General features: G+C 49.2%; 1 protein-coding gene across 1 annotated transcript; it reads right to left on the bottom strand.

Annotated features, from left to right (window-relative positions):
• Positions 1 to 422: 422 nt before the first annotated feature.
• On the bottom strand, positions 423 to 3,107 carry CHAC1 (ChaC glutathione specific gamma-glutamylcyclotransferase 1). The gene is made up of 3 exons (XM_074289318.1): positions 2,696 to 3,107; positions 2,369 to 2,404; positions 423 to 1,715 (listed from the first exon to the last, which is right to left on the bottom strand). The coding sequence occupies exons 1-3, from the start codon at positions 2,924 to 2,926 to the stop codon at positions 1,314 to 1,316; spliced, it is 669 nt and encodes a 222-aa protein (XP_074145419.1). The 5' UTR covers positions 2,927 to 3,107; the 3' UTR covers positions 423 to 1,313.
• Between the last annotated feature and the right edge of the window lie 5,141 nt (positions 3,108 to 8,248).

Below are 8,248 nucleotides of genomic sequence, written 5' to 3'. Positions count from 1 at the left end.
CAAGCAGGGAAGCTAAGAAGATCTGGCGAGCAACTGTGCCAGTCTGACGCAGAGAACACCCCTCTCTGATGCTTCCATGGCTTGGGCAGGCATCTGGATAGGTTCTTGGGGGGGGGGGTGGGAAGATAGGCAAGGCAAAGACTGGCTGGAGGAATAAGGGAACATAAGAACCCTGATCTGTACTCCCTCTGTAGACCATGAGCAACAGAGTTCTGACCCCTGGCTTCTTCTATTTCTTTTTCTAAAATGCAAGAATGTCTTGGAGTTCACCAGCTAGTACAGTGGATTCTGTTCACATGCCTCCTCTCTAAGTTGGTGAGGGTAGGATTGACCCAGGGTTCTCCCTCCTGACTCCCCCTTCCCATAATCCCAGCCTCTCCCAGGCCCAACATTTGAGGAAAGAACCAAACTTTGACACAGGATGAATAATGGGCTACTTTATATGTAGTGGACAGACAAGAAAAGACACCAATCAGCAACAGTGAGCTTCCCAGAAATAGAGACACCAACAAACAGACAAGTAGGGCCCCTCTCCCTTACAAGAAAGAGCCTGATGGACAAGTACAGACAGACAGAGATAGGCCGTGCTGACGGACAGATGCCAGCAGCTGGTCCACAGCAGTCTTGGCTCTAAGAACATGGATAGCATGTCTTCCTGCATGGCAGTCACAGCTCCCAGGCTCAGTGAGGCAGGTGAACCCAGGAACTCCTCTCTCCTTGGCTCTCCTCCGGGTCACCTCACCTGTATTTAGTGTCCAACTTTGGCAGACAGGTCTCGGGCTCAGTTTGGACAAGGTTGATTAGGCAACGAGAGAAGAGGCTTCAAAATCCCTGGGTTTCCCTCCCCCCAAAAAAGGGGCCCAGGCTGAGTAACCTGGTGATAGCAGCAGCAAGGAGGGGGGAGAGGAGAGAGTTCCAAGGCCCTCTGCTCCAGAGGATGAGTCTGGCCCTGCTCAGCAGGGCTTCTTAGATGAGTTTGCTGCCCATACCCACCACACCATCAAGGTGTAATAAATATATTTTCAAGTCACGTACCAGTGAATGGGATGAGGAATGAGAGGGGAAGGGGAGATTGTCTAGGAGGAAGTGCATTGAGAGGAGATAGAAGATGAGTTCCTTACAGTACAAGGAGACCTGAAAAGGGAGACTACCAACAGCACCTACATTGAAGTCCTCCTCAGGTAACAATCTCCCCAAAAGTCAGTCCATGGTAGAAGGAAGGTGAAGGGAGAGAAAGAACAGAAGTTATTCCCCGCAGTCAGGTTCGGTCCGTACCCTGTCCTGGTGCTTAGAGGGGCTCGGGCCCCTCAAGCTTAGGCCATGGCCAGCGTCTGGCCAGAAGGGCAGAAGCAGGGCAGGAGGGCCCCCACAGCATCCACAATAGCTGCCAAATGCTCATCCTGGGCCTGGGGCCCACACAGCCGAATGAAGTCTGCCAGGCGGAGCAAGTACTCCAGGTTGTGGCCAGAACGGCCACTGCAGGCCAGGATCTGGGTGGCAATGTCTTCCTCGGGAGCTGGCCCCAGGTAACCAGGGTTCTGTGGGGTCGCCACATAGGCCAGGGCCCGTAGGGGCTGCTCTGGGGCGTCCTGGGGGCAGAAGGTCACCACCTTGGTGTCATAGCCCCCTAACACAGCTTCCCGCACGTCCAGATACTTAAGTGCTTCACTGATCTGCTCCCCACGCACCTCATACGCCACACCCCACGTGCAGCCCTGGGAAGGAGGTAAGAAAAGAGAGGATGGTAAGGTCAGACGTGGCGGCTCTCTGACAATTATCCTGCCTGTCTCATCCCTTTCCCCGTGGCCCTTCGGTCTTTTCTCTCAGTACTACAGCTTCCAGGGAAACAGGAACTAATCTGCCCAAGCATCAAAGAACCCCACAGGACATCAATTAATAACCCAAGGTGAGGCTCTTATCTATTTCGGGGTGGGGGTTGGGGCACTCCTTCCTCACCCCTCAGGACATCAATTAATAATCCAGGATGAGGATTATATCCAATGCAGGGCACTTATTCCCCAGGTAAGACTATCCCAAGATACTTCAGACCAGGATTCTCAACCTGGGGTCCATTAACTAGTTTTTTTTTTAACACAGATAAATGCGTAGATGGATAATTGTTTCACTGTAACTAGTTTCCTCTGTCATCCTGTATGTTTTGTTTTGTGCATTTAAAAGCCTTATTTCCAGAATACCTGTAACAGAGTCTAGGACCCTAAGAATGGCACCTTCGAGTCTAGGTCAAGAACGGCTTCCTTAAGTTTCTCCCCGCATACTCCATACTCCACTATCCCCACCCTGCTAAAAATTAGGAAGACGCGATCCACCCCGTGGCCCTGACTGCTGCTCGCTTGCCACCGACACTCACCTCATGATCCTCCAAAAGGGTCACCACCCGACCGGGCTGGAAAAAAAGGAAAGATTGACTGATTTAGAAGTCAGCCTCCACCTGGGGGGAAACCTCTACGGACAAGTTCGCTGGAAGGCCCGGGAACACCCGCCCAGCTAAGTCCCCCACTCCCGTCTCCAGCCCCCCCCCCAGGCCGGGTCCCCTGCAGAGAACCAGTCAGCCCCTCCCCAGCGGAGCAGCACTTCCCAGGGGTCTTACTAAGTGACCAGCGCCTGAAAGGGGAGGGAAGCCAGGGACCACCCCGCCCCCGCCCCTGCCCCCGGCCCCGCACTGCCCCCTGCTCACCATCTTGTCGCTGCCCCGATGGAAGGTGTCCCCTTGCCAGAAACGACGGCTGTACCCGCGGACAAAACCCACGCGACTGTTGCTGTAGTCGAAGTCTGGTCTCCACACTAAGGAACCGTAGCCGAAAATCCAGAGTGCTGGGGGGTCGCTGTCCTCCTGGGGCGGCTGCGGGGACAAGGACAGGGGGGGCGAGGCGGGCGGGGTCCTCTGGGTCGGCGGTTCCTCCTTCATGGTGCCCGGGATACGCACAGGGCGGACTACGCCTGGGGCTGGGACCTAGGAGTGCGGACCAGGGAGCAGGATAGGACCCGGGCTCGGGGTTGTGATCGCGACTGGGATGGAGACTCGGGGCGACATCTGCTACAGCTGAGCTGTCCCTCCTGCAGCCCCGGCCCTTTAAACCCTACGCTCTGCTGGCCCCGCCCACGTAACCCAGGAGGCCAGTCCTTCTGGGGCGAGGAGAGTCCAGGAAAGACCAATCATCGTTGGGTTCCCTTGGTCAGCTTTGCCGCGCCGCATTTTTATTGGCTAAGTTGATCGTCGGTCAAAGGTCCATGGCTGTTCACTGATTGGTCGAATTAACATCCATCAAAACTTGGCAGAAATGATGCAACGACGGGGGAGGTTTCCCCGAGCCCAGGCATGCAGCAAAGGGCCGGGGGGATTGCATCAGGCAGCGGACGCCCGGTGCAGGCGAACTGTACCGAGCTCCTGCGCCGACCGGAGCACACACAAGGCAGCGAGCTTTGTTCAAACGGCGGCTGGGGGGCATGTCAGCTTGCAGCTGGCGAGGGGGAGGCGGAGGCGGTTCTGGACGTCTCTGCCGAGGCCTCCCTGGCGCCGTCCGCCCCCGCAGTCCCCGGGGGTCACCCAGCGGCGCGGGGGCTGGTAGTGGACAGGCAGCTGGGGCCCTGGCGCCGGGCGGCCGGCCCCTCGTGGTTCTCCTTCGCCACAGGGACGGCCACAGGGCAGCTGGTGCCAGGGGTCCTTTGGGGGGCAGCAGCGGACCTCCCCCGCCGTTTCAGAGGTCATTCCCTCCTTCCCCATTCCTCCTACAGCCCCGGGGCCAGCGCGCCCCGTCCGACGCCGCTCCTCGGAATGACTTCGGTCCTCACGTCTGTTTTGGTCCAGCGCTGGCACTGGGCGGCTTCGGGGTGTCCCTCCGCATTCCGCCTGGGTGCCTCATGCTGTTTTCCTTCGTGAGCAAATGGAGAAACTGAGTCACGGGGGTGCGGAAGGGGCGCTGTGCGGGAGCTGGGAGCTGAGTCAGGCGAGGGGCCCCGAGCTCCTCTCCCGGTCCTTCCGTAATGAGCGGGCGCCTTTATTCAGCACCTGAGGCTCCGGCCGCTGCACGCAGAGCCGCGGGAGCCGACGGTGGATGGGGTTGTTTTGTGTTTTCTGCCTCTAGAGCCTGGGAAGGCCGGCAGTGGTTGCGGGGACGCCAGATGAGATACTCCCTCCTCGCTCCCCAGGCCTCAGTCTGTCCATGCTGGCCCCGCACACTGGCGACCCACCTGTTGACTTTTAGACTGAGTTTTACACCGTGGGAAGAAGCTGATTATCCATTAGGGAGGGCACGAAGGAACTGGAGAGACCAAAGAAATTCAGTCGGGTCAGGGAAAGATCCCTGATACTGACCCGGAACTGGGGCCCGAAAGGAGTAGAGGAGATGGGAGGGAGGAGTCTCCGGGTAGGGAAAAGCCTGAAGAATTAAGACCCCCGAGGACGGTGCTCTCGAAGAGGGTAGTTTCAGTAAGGGGGCTTCCCCATCGTTTCTGCCCTCAGATTTAGGAAATGAATACATGAAAGCGGGAATGATGGGAGCAAGTGCCAACATCTCTTCTCCTAAGGGGAGAATGGCTTTAGTTTTAGCAGACACAGAGGTTTCCGTAACTACAGCCAGCCCTGGGCATAGAAGTTGGAGACAGAGCCAGGCTTAGCATCCCAAAGGGATGTGCAGCTCGGTGCAGTAAGTGGATGCACTGACTCCCCGGGCCCTGTTCCGCTGGACTGGCAAGGCGGGGCTGATCTGTGACACAGAGACTGCCCGGACAAATCTGGGTGAAGAGAGAAAGTTGCTGGGCGGGCTGACCTAGAGAAATGAGCTCAAGGCCTAGACATGATAAGGTGACTGTTTCATGGGGAGTTCCCCAAAGGGATTTCAAGGATCCCTGATGTACAGCAGTGAGATACAATCTCACTACACTTTAGTAGATGGTGTTGGAGAGCTGTTGTGGCCAAAAAGGTCATTTCACTCTGCATCCCATCTAGTGGACGCTGAGCCTCTGGAGTTGGCTATCCTGATCCTCACACAGACAACGGACAATCTGTCATCTGACCTAGAGGAACTGAGAGACTAGTGACTGACAAAGGAAAGCAGGGTTGGAAGGAGAGAGGAGATATGGCTTGGAGTACCTACTGTCCCTTGCAAATGATGAACAGCAGTGGCAGGTGAAATGGGTTCCTCATCATTAGCATAGATCTGCATTCTCATTCAGTATTCACTATGCATTTAAGACACTTATTACTTTGCCCCTTGCTCCCTAGAGAGTGAAGACTTCTGAGAATACTTGGCAGACATGGGGGAAAAAAGTCTAGATATAAAGCCTGGTGGAATCTAGTGAAGGAATCCGTGGCTCAAACAAATTGCCTTAGTGATCTTGATTCAATCTAGTGCCTGGCAAGTTTTTCTCGAAAGCTTGGTTAGGGTTTCTTTTTACACTTTTTCTGGCCCCATTCCTCCTGAAACACTGCAGAAGCTTCATAGATTTGGTATTGTAATGAACCTCCAGGATAACTAGTAAGTATAATCCCCTCACTTTATTGTGAAAGAGAAATAACAACTCAGGTTACACACTAGTATGTCACAGAGCTTCTGACAACAAATTGAAAACCAGCACATTAGGCAATGCTCAGAGTTTAACCTTTCCCACCATGTCTTCTGTGTTTTGGCATTAGCCAGCGGCTAACTCCTCAGAAGTTCCTCCCCCCCCCAAAAAAAATCCCACAAACAAAAAAAATTAAAAACTCACCTTCAACATCATTAGACATAGTATTTAGATAATGAGCTCCTGGAGGGAAAGAAATATTAGATAGTTCTCAGAACAGCCCATAAGGAGGCCACAGGTACTTAACTTGGATGTACCCAAGTCCCATATCCACCCAATATAGTTTGGTATGATTATTAGCTTGTTTACTCAACTATTTTCCGTTGGTTTTCTTATATCTTCATTCTCTATTCCTTCTCATTTCTCCTTTAATCAAACAATCAACTTTATGGAGTGAATACACAAAAGTCTGGGATATAACTGAGTAGAAGTCAGTCAGAACAAGAATTTACTAAAAGACTATTATATTTCAGGTACTGAAAGTTTTCTGGAGAATCTCAGTCAAATAGAGGAGACAACATGCAAACAAAAACATACAGAATGAACAGATATAAGTGAAATAAGCATTAAAGGAAGTTGGAAAAATCTTCCTGAAAAAGATAGGATTTTAGAGGAGACTTATAGGAAATCAGAGAAGCTAGAAGGTGGATATGAAGAGGGAGAGAATTCCACTCATGGGGACAGCCAGGGAAAATGTAGAGAAGGAGGGCAGCTAGGTGGATAGAACACCAGCCCTGAAGTCAGGAGAACCTGAGTTCAAATTTGGCTTCAGACACTTCACACTTCCTAGCTGTGTGAGCCTGGGCAAGTCAACCCCAATTGCCTCAGGCAAAAAAAAAAGAAGAAGAAGAAGAAAAGAAGAAAATGTAAAGAGGTGAAAAGTTTAAAAAAAAAAAAAAAGTGAAAAGATAGGCTAGGAACTACAATGTGACCAGTGTCAAAAGATCTCAGAATATGGGAATTAGACTGGAAAGGTAGAGAGGGCCAAGTTATTTGTACTTTAATAATATTTATTATTATTATTTAATAATAATAATTGCTTAATACCATGAGATTTACAAAGCACTACACACACACACACACACACCCCACATCTTTTTATATAAGTATATACATATATATGTCATTTGATTCCTCATCATAACTCTATGTATTAAACTGAGGAACTCTCACTTCCAATAAAGATCTGTATCTTTTTAGAAATTTACCTAAAGCATGGAGAAGTTAATGACAAGTTTGTACCAGAGGTGAGACTTGCACCCAAGTCTTTTTGGTTTAGGGTCAGGGCTCTTGCAACCATGACATATTGTTGTTCATGATGTAGTTACAATAGGCACAAACCCATTTAACAAATGAAGAAACTGAGATTTAGAGTTTAAGGGTCACATAACTGTTAACTATCAGATATGAGGTTCAAAGTCAGGTCACTCTTGTTTTTTAAGTCCAGAAACTTAGGAGAGAAACAATTGTGTAGATAATGTAAAATATAGAGAATTGAGAAACAAGCCTTTTCTCTCTGGGATCTTATGTTGTTTATTTGTACTTTAAATATGAGTGGTATTTGATGTCTTGGGAATTCACAAGAATTCGAATGAATAAGGCAGCCATTCTATGAAGCTGATGACCTATGAGAAGTTGGCAACCTTTGCAATTACCCAATCTGCCCCTTGTTACACTCCTGTTCATGTTCTGTACTATACATAGGATGAGAATGTCCTCACACTAATTCGAGATTGACCCAAATTTGCTTGCTTGTCATATCTTCCTTGTCTGGCAAGAAAATGATTAATGTAAATGTTTTGGTTTAAAAGAAGGAAATCCCAGTTATTCTTATATCCCCACTCCTGATGGGCTTCAGACTAAAATTCCATGCTGATATTTGTAAACACAGTTATTAATGTGTTATTTAAACAATTTTCAAAGAAGTCATTCACAAAGGAGGTCAAGGAGGTGATGTTGTTCCCAAAAAGTTATTATCAAGGGAGTTACTTAAAGCCATGGAGGAGATGTTGTCAAGTGGAGTTTTTACCAAAGGAGTTAATTAATCAGAAAAGAAAATTATATCCAAAGAGATTGGAAGCAATAATCACAATGGAATAAACCTCTTAGAAATAACTGAATTGACTGTATTACTGGCCTACAGAGAAGTACATGGCAGAAGAGATGTAATATATAAGGCTAGGGCTATCAAAAAGTTTAGCATCAGTTACCTTTCTGGTCCATACATGACTTCATGAAACTCCGGCCTGAAATGCTTTTATCCACCATACCCAGTGAGGTGAAGAATGTAAGGATGAGGTGGTGAAGATGAAGAGATATCTGTTGATTCTCTGGTTGGGGAGAAATTCAATTCTTATTAATTGCTTGCTGTGTGCAAGACACTGAATAACAAATACTCTTTCTGCTTTTAGGTGGTAAATAAGGCAGCTTCAATTGAACATTGAATTCAGAATAAAAGGACCTGGGTTAAAATGTTTGCCTATGTTGCTTATAATTTGTGATTTCATAGAAATAATTTTACCTCTGGGCCTTAGATTCCTCATCCATAAAATAAGGGGATTGGACTAAATGATCTCTGAGGAGCCTTCTGGTTCTAGAGTTATGTTCCTATGATTGATTCATTTTGGGGTGGAAGGGAAACATATGGCTTCCTTATGAGAAATGA

Source organism: Sminthopsis crassicaudata, chromosome 2, assembly GCF_048593235.1.
Source record: "Sminthopsis crassicaudata isolate SCR6 chromosome 2, ASM4859323v1, whole genome shotgun sequence".
In the NCBI taxonomy this organism is placed as follows: Eukaryota; Metazoa; Chordata; class Mammalia; order Dasyuromorphia; family Dasyuridae; genus Sminthopsis; species Sminthopsis crassicaudata.
The sequence above is the reverse complement of the archived record's forward strand: the minus strand, read 5'-3'. Positions and strand labels throughout refer to the sequence as shown.

What these genes read in the sequence shown, in the direction of transcription:
- CHAC1 (XM_074289318.1), bottom strand. Translation starts at nt 2,926, where the DNA reads ATGAAGGAGGAACCGCCGACCCAGAGGACCCCGCCCGCCTCGCCCCCC. An exon ending in ATCGGGGCAGCGACAAGATG is followed by an intron (nt 2,405 to 2,695) that starts GTGAGCAGGGGG and finishes CTTTTTTTCCAG; the next exon opens with CCCGGTCGGGTGGTGACCCT. An exon ending in CCCTTTTGGAGGATCATGAG is followed by an intron (nt 1,716 to 2,368) that starts GTGAGTGTCGGT and finishes CCTCCTTCCCAG; the next exon opens with GGCTGCACGTGGGGTGTGGC.